This window comes from Lutjanus erythropterus, chromosome 8 (genome assembly GCF_056507025.1).
Source record: "Lutjanus erythropterus isolate fLutEry1 chromosome 8, fLutEry1.hap2, whole genome shotgun sequence".
NCBI classification, from domain to species: Eukaryota; Metazoa; Chordata; class Actinopteri; order Lutjaniformes; family Lutjanidae; genus Lutjanus; species Lutjanus erythropterus.
In genome coordinates, this window is record NC_139324.1 from 3,582,371 (window position 1) to 3,596,411 (window position 14,041).

The window sequence follows — 14,041 nt, forward strand, 5'->3', positions numbered from 1 at the left end:
TCAAATGTCTTGTTTTACCCCAAACCCAAAGATATTGAGTTTGATGTCATAAAGGAGTAAAGAAATGGAAAAATATTCACATTAAAGAGGGCAGAATCAGAGAATTGTGACATTTTTTCTTTAAAAAATTACTTAAATCAATCAATCGATTGTCAATATAGTTGGCGATTAATTTAATTGTTGCACTCAATGGTGATCTTATAGAATTAGGGCTGAGGAATATGGACAAAGTCAAATATCACAATATATTTAACCAAATACCATGATATCAATATTGCATCTATATTGTAGGGATGACTACCGGTGCTTTCCCATATTAACACACTAACATTTTTGATAAATAATCGTAAGTAATGTGAATGTAATAAGCAGGTAAAGGCAAATACTACAACATCTAGAACAGTTTGGTAAGCTCAGAAAATTTCACCACTTTACTGTAATACAGCCTTTACAACCAGGAAAAGGCAACACTTGTGCAATATCATGATATGACAATGTCCAGAATCTAATCTATATCTGGTCTCATATCGTGATATCGATGCAACATCGTTATATTGCCCAACCCTACAGAGCAGCTCGAAAACTCTCACTTAAATCCCTCCGAAGCTTCGTTTTTTAAAAAGAAGTTAAAAACCCCAAACATGCTTAAAATAAAGACTAACAACCTTCTTAATATTATAAATCACAATATTAAAACAAACATCTCATTTGGTCTTGTTTATGTTTTAACTAAGCTTCTTAATGAGGTTATTATCATAATGAAATTCATGTTAAAAACTTTGATATCCAAATGAGCTTCCTGTGATCTGACAGCGAGTAAATTTATCATACAAGAGTGAGTAATTTTAATCTACCTGCCGCTACATAGAATATTTCCATGATGCTTCTTTTGGAAATATTTCCCCTCTTTTTTTTTAATTAACATCTCATCCAAGTCCACCGCTCCACAAACAGGCAGTCATGGCTCCGTATCGATGCGTGGCTGCTGTTATTATGAGCTATAATATCAATACTGCTGCTGCTGCTGCCCATGAGTGTGTGTGTGTGTGTGTGTGTGTGTGTGTGTGTGTGTGTGTGTGTGTGTGTGTGTGTGGAATCGGCTTGGAGCTATTTTAAGGGTTCAGACTTGGACAGGCGACAGGGGAAATATATGGCGGCACAGTCGGCTGATTTACAAAGGGAGGCGAGGCGAGGCGAGGCTGTGTGCTCTGCAGCCCGGGTCCGCTCCTTTTATCGCTTCTGGGCACCGAGGAGAGAAAACAAGTTTACAGCTCGGTGGCCTATAAAGGAAACGACTGCATTTATATTTAAAGTAACACTTGATTAAACGACTGGGACGCCTGAGAAGACAATCAAACTAGATTTATCGTGCGTTTTTTTGTAAAAAATTGGGGGAATTATTGAAGCCGGTGCTGAAACTGAGCTCTATAGGAGTTGACTAGTTCAAGTTCGACTGCGCACACACGAAGTCGCCTGTTTCCTCCTCACGCCGCGTAAAGATAACACTGTTGGAATCGTTGTGGCGCACATCATCGCGTTATTCCGGCGACAACCGTCCTCTGCTGTATTTCTCCTGAAAATGATGCTTGCCGCCGCTGTTTGCACTTTGTCTCGGATCGAAGGCATCGATCCCCTTGCCTGCCGAGTGATTATTCTGACATGATCAGCGCTGAATGGCTCGCTGTCATGCTCCGAGACCAACTCAACGGCGCTAAACGCACGTCAAGCAACCCCCGAAAAAACTCTGCATCCTCTCACCACGGGGCTTTGCGGTGCTCGGTATCTGACTGCAGCCTGTATCTGCTCCACACCAAAAGCATGCATTGTTTCTGGATGCACACATGCAGCTATAATAATAACAATAAGAAGAAGAAAGCGGGCTCTTCTAAACTTTGCGCTAATGCTGCTCTGTCCCGCTTCTTTTCTAATCTTTTATGCGTAACTTGGACACATCTCTAAAGCACAAACAGGGGTTGCAACTTTGCCTGCATACTGTGACTCTCACCGGAGCAGTTCCAGCCGGTCGGCGTCTGGCAGTCGCTGAGGGAGGACGGAAAGGCGCGCAGCTGCTCCACAGGTAAAGTGGCGAGAAATGAGACGAGGGTGATCCGGAGCCAGCCTCCCGCCGTCCCGCTCCACTGGCGCAGCCGCCGGGGCTCCTCGAGCGGTGCCTGCGCCGCCACAGAAGAGAGACCCATAGCCTATCTCACTGGTCCAGGCGAGGTGGCAGAGAAGAGACGCAGACGCGCACCGACAACTCCAATCCCGGCAGGTTCAGCGGGGCGCCTACTAGACACCGACAGCAGACCATTTTCCGAGCGACACCGTGCGCCCCATGTAGCAGTAACCCCCGGGTAGAGACTGACCAAACGGGTTCCGCCCGATCCAGGGGAGGGGAGGCTGCTGCAATAAGAGGGAGGACTGTAGGGGTGGTGGAAGGGGCGATGGAGGAGGTTGTGTGGGATGGAAAAGTTAGCCAGGCAGACGAGAAGACTTGCGAGAGAGGGAGGATGCTCAGGGATGAGGGGAAAGGAGGAAAGATGGGAGAGAAAAAAGGGGGTGATGTAAAAATAAAATAAAATAAAAGAGGTAATAAAACTGAGAGGATGTTGCCGGAGTATCCCACGGACGGGGGGTCTGGAGGCGACGGCAGTTGTGTAATAGTATCCACGGGTGAAACGAGCAGCTCGCAGTCCTCCCGTTCACTTTGTATGTGCGCTGCGTTCAGAGGCGCAGCCAGTCTCTGTGTCTCTCTCACCAGCAGCTGGTTCCACCTTGGTTATGATCACGTGGAGTATGATGCGAGGAGGGAGGGAGGAAGGGAGGACGAGGAGGAGGGGGGGTGTGCTCCTCCTTAATAATTGCAATATCTTACTGGTGGAGTATATAGGCAAAAAGAGAGGAGGACAGAATGAGAAAAGATGAAAAAGAAAAGCTAAAAGAAGGGAAGAAAGCAGAGACAGAGTGCTCCAGGCCCGGCAGTATCAGCTGGTGATGCCTACATGAGGATAGGCAGTAAGAGAGGATGCACTGCCTTTATAATTGGCCAGGAGCATTTAAAAAGTCTGCAGGAATCGATTCGTCCAGCCTGGCCTGGGATAATTGCTCCGCTTTGAAACGACACTGACGCTATTCCCGGGTCTCTGCCTGCAGGCGGTCCAAAGAGACCTCCATGTTATTCTTAAGGTTTTTTGACCTAAGCTAGTGCCAGAGATGGGCGCAAATACATCAAAAAGCATCTTGTTACAAATTATAAATACTTGCTTATCAAATGTACCTAAATAAAATACAAAATACTGGTACTGACAGGGGCGGACTCAGGCTCTTTGAGGGGCAGGGACAAAGAAGATGAAAAGGGCACCGGCTGTGTGAAATGGAACACCAATGCGCTGATGGTCCAGATGCATGTACAGTGAACCACTTCCAGTCCCTGGTTTAGATAAAAAAAAAAAAAAAAAAAAAAAAAAAAAAAATATATATATATATATATATATATATATATATATATATATATAGTGGGAATTAAAGGGATAGTTCACCTAAAAATGAAAATTCAGTCATTATCCACTCACCCTTGCGCCGACTGAAGGTTGGGTTTAGTTTTTAAGTCCACAAAACACTGCTGGAGTTTCACAGGACAACAATGCTGCAAAGTCTCCCAAACAACAATCTGAATTTTCATTTTTGGCTGAGCTATTCCTTTAAAGTACAACAAGTACTACACCTCTGTAATAAAAACACACAAGGAACTATGAATTATTTAACCATTTAGAGGCATATAGAGGTCAACGAACAGGGCAGCCAAAATGGCACTGCATTGCATTTTTCATCGCTGGAAGAGAACTCTACAGGGGGCATGTCCTCACATTTTCTAACCAACAGGACACTTTATCATATTTTCTCTACTGGAAGGGCATTTACAGGGCATTTTTCGCATTTTGTCCACTAGAGGAAACCTAAAAGGCATTTTTTCATGACTAGCTCAATGGCCAATAAAATCAGTACTGACTGGGAGAGAGCATAGGCATGTCATATTTTTTTGTGTGTGATGTGTGCCAGGTCTGTGTATGTAAGTGGTCATCTGGAGTCAGTTTGGTAGTATTTAAGTGTAAATAAATTATTTCATTTATAGTACGGATGTGTATTATAGAAATTATTAATGTGATTTGCATGTACAATAGGTTCAGCCAACCAACAGACAAAAAAATCATCCTATGGCAACAAACGTAGCCCAATTCTGCAGGAAAAAATGCAGACCTTGCAACCCTAAATATGTTCGTTCATGATGAGTGTGTTGCTGAACCTGACAGAACATGTCACGTATTTCACATTAATGTAGTCTAAGACTGACTAGGCAATTATTTTTTAAATTTGTGTTACAGTTTAAACCTGGGGATAAAGACGTGTCTTATTTGAGAATAATATTACAAAAAAATCAACTATTCAAGTATTTTGTTACGAATTACATCTTATTTTTTCTGTCAAGCAAAATACATAAAATAAAAACATATTTTAAACAAATGCAAAAATATTGCCCTTCTCTGCTGTCACACGCGACCTTGTAGCAATAACTGACACATTCTCCATCATAAAAATCTTACAGCATCCTGTGTAAGTTAAAGAGGTCAAGTCCAACATTATGTTGAGAACACTCACTGTCATTGAACTGAGGAAATTAGAAGCCATGCACATGGAAAAGCCCTTATAGACAAAGGGGTCACTGTTAAAGGCTGTCACGACTATAAAGACACTTGACCTCATGATATGAAGGCAGCAAGGCTGCAGCTGCCGGTAAACAAATGAACCTTTTGTTGCTTTTCACTTAAAAGATCATTACATGGGAATAGCCATCATTTGTCTCTGCTAATGGAATTCATGACACATGGGTTTTATCTGCTGTTAGCTCACATATACAAACACACCTACACACTGTAAGTCTTGTGTCACCGTAAGTGAGCAAAAAATATGGATTTCTTTTCAGACACACACATGCATGCACACACACGCACAAAGGGGATGGGAGCTAGAGTTGTAGCAGGACACACTGAAGATGTTGGCGATCATATCTATGAATTTACACACGGCTGTCACAGAATCAACAAAGTCACATGTGGAACTATTCTCATGGCAACACAAACCACAACAGGAATGGGTCATTCACAAATGTTTATAGACTGAATCAAACATCTTGGGACACTTATTTGGTCTCGGGTTGTCACAATACACTGGTATTGACAATTACTGTGATCTGTAAAAAAAATAAATTTTGACCTCAATCTCTTAATACACCTATGTGTATAATATTCCAGCACCTTTTAAACATGCTGTATGCTCTTAAGTCATTTGTTTCATTCAATTATAGCTTTGTATTCCTCCCTGATTCATTTGCCAAAAAGAGACAAAACACACAATTATCAAAGCTAAAGATGACTTTGATTGATAGCCTTTTTATCAAATTTTTGATGGATATTATTATAATATTGTCAATTCTTTGGCCACAGTTATCATGTAGATATTGTGACATCCCTAATTTGGTTATACCTATATTTAGTCTTGTGCAAGTTCACACTTCACAAGAGCTAACTCAACGTTTGCGTCACAAAGGTCTGTCACGCAGTTCAAATTATCTGAACTTCAAAGCGCAACCAATGAGATAACAGCTGTACGTGACAGTGCAGGCAGAAGAGACCACAGATTTGTCGAAGTGACAAAAGTAGAGGAGGCAGAGACTGATGGTCGAGTCTTGAAGGGAACCCTAGACCCATGGAAGATCTCACGAAAGTGATCATTTTAATGTCACAATGAAGGAAAAAGAGTTTCGTAAATCAATGGTTCCCTTCCAGACAAAACTGAAGAAAAGTGTTCCATGGTTTCACAACACTACACTCACAACATTAAAAGTAGACTATGATCTTGCCAGTAAATGTAATGCACTACAAAATGTGAACAGTCAGGTTGGGTTTAAAGATTTGTGAATCATATAGTTTATGAACTAAGCTACATCCAGAGCTAGTTACCCCAGCTGTTTGTATACCAGGCAGACAGGACATAGCAGTTGTACCACTGTGCTTTGCATTTCTGTGCCCTACCTCACACTGAGTCTGGAACAAATTTCTTATCATGTGAAGGCCCCTTTAGATTAATTAATTTAGTTTTTTTGAATTATAATCATTTGAATGGCAGCATAACTGATATCTATATTTTTTAACAAGAATTTGAAAACATTTTCCACAGCAGACAGCAAACTTGAACACTAACATACTGTTTACATTCTCATCTGAAAACTTCCAAATTTCATGCACTATAACACATGAGAACTGCAAGGAGACGAAGAGGGAGATGTGAAGAACAGATATCTGTCTCTCATTGTAACAGAGACTCCAGTCTGCAGTGTAGCCCAGTTCACCAAAAACATGAGCACCTTCAATGAACGAAACTCTTTTAGCACGTTCATGCAGAACACTGATCAACATTGTCCACGACCATCGGTTTACACTTTTTGGGGTCACAGCAGCGAACGGTGCAAAGACCCTCTTGGATTTGCTCGTATTATTATTTTATTTCTTCTTCTTCTTTTTCTCCCTCTTCAATCACATTTTTGAGGGGTTAAACTTGCTCGATGGGGCATATAACATCCATGCCCATAAAACAGCAGCTCCTACGGCAAGTTTCACCAATATGCACAAAAATCAGTACACACATATTTCACACCAAGATGTACAAAAAAAGTCTCTTGGACCCATCACCTAAACCCAACAGGAAGTATGCCATTTTTAATTTCATGGCCAATTTTGGCGTTTTCCACGCTTTGTATTTGAACAGAATTCATCATAACAACTTCAAAATTGTTGTGTGCTGCAACACGACTTTGTGATCATAAGTTTTAAAAAATTTGGGGCTTGTTGAAGGACGTGGCTTGGTGTCGCATTTTGATGTCTCGTCATGAAAAAGGAAATTGCTATAACTTTAGTATTAAATGATCCAGTCTGCACAATTGATCTGATTGACCTGAACACATCAATGATGGGGTCACGGCTGCAGCCTTTCCTGACGGGCGTGGGGGTGCGAGGGCCCGTCCAATGCTGCTTGCAGCTTTAATTCACAATAATACTTCATGCTACATGATCAAACACTTTTTTTCCCTGTTGATAACATACTGTTTGTGTCGTTCACTCTCTCTGGAGTGAACAATGCGCACATTCATTAAGTGCAAACTGATCTGTTCAGTTCACCAAAAACATGAAGACCTTTAATGAACAACACTATTTTAGCAGGTTCATGCACAACACTGCCTAGGTTATTATTTTCAATAGTGCCAGTGAATCAGTTGACTCTGAAATGTGAAAGGGACTACCGTCAACTTCTGCAGGCAGCCATTTCCACCAAAAAGACTCAGATAAACCCACTGTACCATAACTCAAGCACCTAGAAGCAAGACATATTTTTCTCAGGTGTTGGTGGAAACCAAACAGGAGAGTGAAACCTCACATGACTAAAGACGCCAGATGAATACTACTGTTGCTTTGTGTCTGCTTGATGTTTAATCGAAATGTTTAACAGTGGAGCTTAGAGCTTTTTTCTTTGCTTTATTTTTTTTTAGATGGAAACAGCTGCTTGCAGTATCTGAAAATCATGCTGATGAGAACAGTTAAAGTGAACCAAAACTGTAAAGTTGCAGGCTGTAAAACAAAAAGGAGTTTAAATACGCTAAAATGCTCTGTAGAGCTTAGAGGAACTAGAGGAGAGAGATAATTCTGTCACTACACCAGAAAAGATTTCATCCATTGTAAATATATGTCTACAAATACTGATTATGGCGGCATTACTGTAAGTATGCACGTGTAATTATTGGCTGTCTGTTTATCAGGCATCTGCTTTAGTGTCTTTCTGCCACACACTGGACAAAAACTGAAGTTGACAGAGCGTGGCGCCCATCTACTGAGGCTGTCAGTCCTCTGCAGTGGCCGTGGGTTCAATTCCAGACTACAGCTCTTTGCTGTGTGTCGTCCCCTCGCTCTCTCCCTCCTTTCCTGTCTTCTCTACAGCTATCCTACCCATACTTACCAACCTTGAGACCTCAAAAATAGGAAGTATTTCAAGTTTCATAGACTTCCTGCATTCTGGTGATCTTTAAAGTCCACCTGCAGCTTTGTTTTAAACAGTGTAAAATGCTCTGTAAGAGGTAATAAATTGTGGCTGGTATGTTTTTTTTTTTCAAAATAATTTCAAATACCTTGTTAAAATGGCTTAAATATAGTGCTACACCTTGCTGGCATTTAATATGCAAGGTTTCATAAAAATGCAAACAATCCCCGCCCTCTCCACACACCCCAACTCCCACCCCGCACCCCTTAAATATTTTATAAATGATTTCCAAAGGGTATATTAGTTAAAAATTCTGCCCCTTTCCTTTAAATCTTTCCGTAAGTAACAGGGATTCTTCTTTCCAGGATATCTGAAATTTGCTTGAATATTTCCTTCTCTTGGTTCTCTCTGTTTCTCTCTCTGTTCCTCACTGAGGGGGCAAGGTGTGAGCATGGAGAAAACTGGATACAAAGACCACAAAAAGGTTAAAAAAAATTAGAGGTTTGAAAATTTGTTATTAATCAGGAAAAAGACAAGAATTGTCACCCAGGAGTCTAAATACAAGCCAACTTTCTATAAAAAGAGCTGTCAGCCAAAGTCACATGGTCTTCATCAACAGAAGAAGTTTGTTGAGTTGAGTTCAGTTCTTACTGCAGTTGAGTTCTTACTGCATGACCTGACTGTGGAATTTTGGTCATATGATTAAAAACTAGGCCTATATGTGGTGAGAAGATGTGGTCGGATGCTCAGAAAAAAAATCCAGCGTTGTAAATTGAATTTACAAGCTGGGGTTCTTTTTAATCAAGATATAAATATAAATTTAAGGGGTACAAATAATGTCAGGTTAGCTGCAGCCCAGACGTTAGAGGAAGCTGGCTATTAATCAAAGAGATGGTGGTTTAATCAACAGCTTCTCCTGTCCACTTGCTGAAGTGTCCTTGGGCAAGACATTGGACCCTAAATTGCTCCTGATGCCCATGCTCATGGTGGTAAAATGTAATCTGGTTGTAATTTTTCCCACCAAATGTAATTACTTTTATTTTGACACGTATTAAAGAAGCAATATGTAGCAATTGAAAAAAATGAAAAATGAATGAATGGAACCTTAGAGTGTATATTAAATAGGTTGAGTATTTCTATAGTTGAAGCAAGTTGTTCCCTCATGCCCCCTCCTCCCAAGACTCAAGGAAGCTCAGGCAGGCTGCAGGAGCACAAAATGCACACAATGCACATATTAAATTGTCAATAACAAGTGAGGACGAGTCCTACACTGTAAGTTGATCAGGTGTTTGACTGTCAGTTGTCTGTAAATGTAAAGTTAAGCCTGTTACGTGAAAACAAAATCCCACTGCAATGAAATTGCAAACCCTGGACTTTGAGTTTAGTGACTGCCAGTTTCACAATCTGCCAGATTCCATTAACATATTGCTTAATTTAACCATTCTAACCATCTACTCCTTCTACAAGATTGTTAATGATTTCTTATAACTCATAAACAGACACCTACTCATTCGGCAAACATTCTGCATTAATTTGAACTCCAATTAATGTGAAACAGGCAAACAAAACATTATTCTGGCCTGAAATTAAAAAAAAAAAAGCTCAAAGGGTGCACTGTGGCTGGAGGGTTGTTGTCAGAGCATTTCAACTTAGCATGTTTCCTTGATCTCTGATGATATATCATGGTCATTTGATGATTTATCACAGTAAATATATGACAGATTTCTCCTTTAATAACATTTATGAAAACATCCCAGCATAGTTAGCTAGACAGGCTAATTTTCATCTGTAGTTTAAAATCATTGCAATTTAAAGACATGTTTTGTTTTTTTATTGTTTGCAAATTTGTCAGGCAAGGGCAGCAAAAGAATTTGACTTAATATTTTTGACTGAATATGCAAGTGAAAGTGTGAGCCTAAAACTATGACAAGGAAGAGGAAAAGAGAAGACTAACTAGCAGGATAGTGGCGAGGCAACCCAAGGCTGCCTTTGTACTGGCGCTAATTTGGAATTCAAAGCAAGGCTTCTCTCTTTGCTTCCAGCAGTCTTCATTTGTCCACTGAAGCATTTGGACATACTGTACAGTTGCTGCTTTCCAGGCAACCTTGTGTATAATCTGGAGTGTGAAATAGGAGTAAAATAGGAGAAACAGAAGCAAAATATGAACATTTCAGTTTAATGGTATTCTCTATAGGCAATAGTGAGTCCCTCATTTGAACTGTGGGCTGTTTTTCAGTAGCACAGTGGTGGAGAGAAATCTTTAGTCCATGCTTACATCAGTGACACCTGTAACACAGATGCCAAACTTGCTTCCACTATGAATCCTCTTAATTCTTGCCAGAAAGAGAAAAAAAAAGCTACTTGCCAGCATTCTGTTTTTGAGCAATCCCCGACAGAGCCAGGCTGGCCATTTTGGACCAGTTTTATTGGTGGGCAGTTTCAACCGTTTTGGCTGATGCAACACATTGCAAAAGAAAGAAAACATTTTTTTTTTTCTTTTTTCAACAACTGGGAGCTGTGACACTGAACATTAGCCCAGTTGAGTGGCTGGCTAGGGGTGGAGAAAGCTATCACATGGTCATGGGTCACGATCGGAGCGGTTAACACATGGTCATAACTCAGCTGCTTTCAATACAGTTTATTTAACACAAGGTCGTGTCCGTGAACGAAGGCTGAGTCAAAGATCCGGCGGTGTTTTTCATCCCTGGTCATCCTCGCTCACCGGTAAAAGCACTGGAGTTTATGGTCACGTGTGTGCAAAGGCCAGTCACCGCCACACTGTTATTTGTAAAAAGGGAGACTGACTTTAGGTAGGAAGGGGTTCACTTTTTAGGGTTTTATTTTACTGGCAGGGGAGGTAAACAGAGCAGCAGTTTAGTGCTTAGATAAGGGTGAGTCAAAAAGCCAAGAGGAATCTTTGAAGAGTCTCCAGTCTGACTCAAAAGATTTGGACCACTGTGACAGTGTCTGGCCCCGCTGGCTTGTACCACAGACATGTCGCACACAAAAGGACACATTTCTAGGCATACAGACTGAATTCAAAAAACCCACAATTGCCTGAATAGTAACCTTGATGTGTCTCTCATAATGCCTTTCTAGGGGGGAATGCTTTTGGGGCCACGAGGTCAACAAGGCTGACTTTGCCACATCATGGCCCCCAGGGGTGCCTGCCAGCAATTAGCAGGGTGGCTAACTCTTTGGGTATGCTTCCCTAACACACACATGCAACTTTAATCAGTTAATAATTCATGATCAAAATTTTGTCCATAATAAACTGTAAACCTTCTGACTTGTGAAATGTCTCTCTTTTACCAAACTAAGACGAGCTTGTTCACAAAACACACTTCAGACTCAACAGACACAAAGTAAAACTCACCAGAAAGTCTTTGTTCACCGCTGTTCAACAATCACAAGCGCTGGTTTGATTTAAAAAGAAAAACAATCCACCTTTAATCCACCGCGATAGATATGAAAATATTGTGGCACCCTGCTGCCTCTCTGATGCCCAGCCTCCCTCTCGCTTCCCTCCACCTTACACCTCTCATCTCCCCGCCTGCCGTGTTCATCACCCCCGGGGTCAGAGTCCTGATCGAAGCTGCTGGACATGTCCGGCCAGACTCCAGTCATATTAGGGCCTTTAGGTTCACAGCTAACTGAGCTAACGGCAACTAGAAGGCTAGCTAGAACCAAAGAAAGTAACAACAGAGAGTATAGTGAGCAGCAGTTAGCAGTATCATCATCTGGTGATACGATGGAGTTAACTTTGACAGGTGGCCAAATTGTACATGCTGCTCCTTCAACCTCAAGGGTCTATATAGCAATGTTTTCATCCTGAAACCTACGTCACGTCACATGGGGAAAAGTTTTTAGAAGGGTCAGAATAATGGTGTTTTGAGGCCAAAATATACAAACTTAGACCAAGTTTTGAATGTCTGGATTTGAATACAAAATGAATAGTAATGACAAGCTGCAGAATGCTATAAAATCCATAAATAATGGATCTGCCCTTTAATATATGTCAGATCTTAATAAAAAAGATATCTGCATTTGAATATATAGAGTCTGTACGCAAGGGACAAGATTTTGGTATCAGAATGTTTGAACATGCATGCTGGTTAACAGTCCATGTGGAGAGCAACAGATTTGCAACAAATTGGCCAAAATGCAATTTCGGAAACCACTGGCCATAGTCTAATGTAAATTTAGCATTTTAGTAGCTTTTTAAGAAACATCTGAATTTATTTGCAGATTAGCCTCCAACTCAATTTACGCATCTCAAGTTGCTAATCGGACTGTAAACAATGATCGGAAAAAGAAGTCCTGGTCTGGATATCTGCTAGCTACACTGGAAGCCCTGAAACATTGGCTGTTGCAGAGGCTAAATTGTCATCAGACAATAGCCGATGGATTCTCAGATTGATGCGCACCATCTCTTCAGGATATGCAAATGTGCTATTTCCCAGAGTCAACATATGTCCTTCCTGAAAAACTCCAGTTTCATTATATTTGTGCCCGAATCAGCACATCCTGGTTACTATACCCTTTAAAATAAAACTGAACAGTATGTCTCCACTTCATCCCACTGTACAAAAATTAAGCTAAAATATCCTGGAGTGCTGCCATCTTGCACCAGTGACATAATTTGGAGCCAGAGCCTGTACAGCAGGGTTGGAGCTGTGATATTGAGGTTGTGGCCATAGACCCAGCCAAATCAATCATGACATGAAACACCCGTTTTATGGCATCATATAACCACTTTAAAGCAAACTGATCAGGAAAAATGGACACTTGATCATACATCAGTGTGATGAGAACTACCTTAAATGGCAGAAACGATCTTTGGGAAAAATGTATTTGACATGTACTTTGATTTGTTTGGCCCATGTCCCTTCTGCTAACATGGAAGGGGCAGGATATATGACCTATACTGCAGCCAGCCACCAGGGGGTGATCAAGATGTTTTTGGCTTCACTCTTTAAGACCCTTCCTATCGTCCGTCTTTATATATGTCATATTACATGTGTCCTGTGCCTGAGTTCACATGGCTTTGCTTTTTCCATCAGGGAACTTATGGCACCATCTTTTTTCTCTTTGAAACCACCAAAACTCCTTTGACAAATACAGTCATTTTACCTTAAAGGAATAAATATCAGTGTAAGCGTACACAATATTTAGACCATTTTCACTGCTTTATATTGCCATCAGACAGCCTTTTTCAACAGGGAACTGAAGTTGTTGTCTTTTGGGTGCGTAATGAGAAACTTTGATATGATATATATATATTTTTACTATTTAAAGCCACAATTTCAGAAGCTTTAAGTAATTTAAAATGGAAATAAACAGTAAAAACCTAGGGGGGCCTAAGCTTAGCTACATTACAATAATAATCCATTACTCACAAGAAGAATATTTTTGTTAAAGTATGGTCCTTGCAACACCTTGTGAAACTTGCTGCTGGCCAAACAAAGTCAGTTTCAGGTTGATTTTGTTTGAAGACTATTGTTCATTCAAGAGATACATTTACCAACCTAGCTATAGCAATGATAAATGGGTTAATAACAACATTGGTGGCAGCAAATTGCGTTAGCCTCTGGCTAACGTAGTAGTTTTGTCCCATCAGCACTGGGTTTTGTCTTAACTGGAGTAGTTCTGATAATGCTTTTTAGACCAGCTGATAGTTGACCAACAACCAATTTGTCACACACACTGTATCATCCTGTCTTAAGGCTAGTGGTACACCACTTGCTAGGTGCTAAACCATCCATCTTCCTTAGGCCGCCTTTGCAGGCAGTTGTCTCTCTGTTTTCTGGTACAGTGGTAAAGCCAATCTTCAGTGAGGAATATGTTTGATCTAAGCAAGCTTGCACTAAAAGCATGTTGGTCTATTGTGTCATGCTTTTTGTAGATTCCAAGTTTGCATCTGAGTCATACAACAGTGATCAATCCATCCTTGAAG

The 14,041-nt window shown here is 40.8% G+C and overlaps 1 protein-coding gene across 3 annotated transcripts in view; it reads right to left on the minus strand.

Annotated features, from left to right (window-relative positions):
- tmeff2a (transmembrane protein with EGF-like and two follistatin-like domains 2a) overlaps positions 1–2,744 on the minus strand; it is a 210,073-nt gene extending 207,329 nt beyond the window's left edge. For all 3 annotated transcript variants that reach the window (XM_084724265.1, XM_084724264.1, XM_084724262.1), the window contains exon 1: positions 2,006–2,744. In XM_084724265.1, coding sequence (XP_084580391.1) covers positions 2,006–2,198 — 193 coding nt within the window. In that variant the 5' untranslated portion in view covers positions 2,199–2,744. The remainder of the gene's footprint in view (positions 1–2,005) is intronic.
- Between the last annotated feature and the right edge of the window lie 11,297 nt (positions 2,745–14,041).